At 57.4% G+C, this 688-nt stretch overlaps 1 protein-coding gene across 1 annotated transcript in view; it reads left to right on the top strand.

The window, feature by feature from the left end:
* EMH_0069180 (uncharacterized protein) overlaps window positions 1-274 on the top strand; it is a gene marked incomplete at both ends in the record, with an annotated part of 2647 nt that extends 2373 nt beyond the window's left edge. Inside the window, one exon of the mRNA XM_013498838.1 lies at window positions 47-274. Coding sequence (XP_013354292.1) covers window positions 47-274 — 228 coding nt within the window. The remainder of the gene's footprint in view (window positions 1-46) is intronic.
* Between the last annotated feature and the right edge of the window lie 414 nt (window positions 275-688).

Here is a 688-nt window from a genome sequence, read left to right as displayed (position 1 = left end):
TTGATTGTCTCTTCCTGCTGCTGCTTGCTGCTGCTGAGACACACAGCCTAGCAGCAGCAGCAGCATCGTTTGCGGAGAGCTTTTACTGCATAAAGAGAGAAAACAGCAACCTCTTCTCTCTCTATGCGAGTCTCAACCACCCCCAGCTCACCAGCAGCAGCAGCAGCAGCAGCAGCAGCAGCAGCAGCAGCAGCAGCGGGGGGAGAGGGAGGGGGAGGGGGCAGCAGCAGGAGGTGGTAGGAGGGAAAGAGGGGTTGCCGTTGATGCTGCCTGAAGCACTGCTGCAGCAGCAGCAGCAGATAAGCAATGCTGCTGCTGCTGCTGTTGCTGCTGCTGCTCCTCTCTCTATGACCCCTATAAAGGTTGCTGCTTGTGTTGCTGCTGAGGTGCTGCTGCCTTTCCTGCGGCGGCAGCTGCAGCAGCTGCATAGGCAGCAGCAGGAGTTCCCTGAATCTGTAGCAGCAGCAGCAGCAGCAGCAGCAACACGTGTTGCAGCAGCACAAGATGATGTTGCTGCTGCTGCAGCAGAACTACACAAAGAGCAGCAAACTAAAATCCCCCTCCCAGAAGACCTTCTTTTGCTGCTGACCAGCAGCAGCAGCAGCAGCAGCAACAGCAGCAGCAGCAGCAGCAGCAGCAGCAGCAGCAGGATAAGCCCATCGAACTCTATAGCACCACCACCAGCGAC

The sequence above is a fragment of the Eimeria mitis genome, genomic scaffold, assembly GCF_000499745.2.
Source record: "Eimeria mitis Houghton genomic scaffold, Emh_scaff3750, whole genome shotgun sequence".
Lineage (NCBI taxonomy): Eukaryota > Apicomplexa > Conoidasida > Eucoccidiorida > Eimeriidae > Eimeria > Eimeria mitis.
Note: the sequence above shows the minus strand (reverse complement) of the source record. Positions and strands in the feature narration are given on the sequence as shown.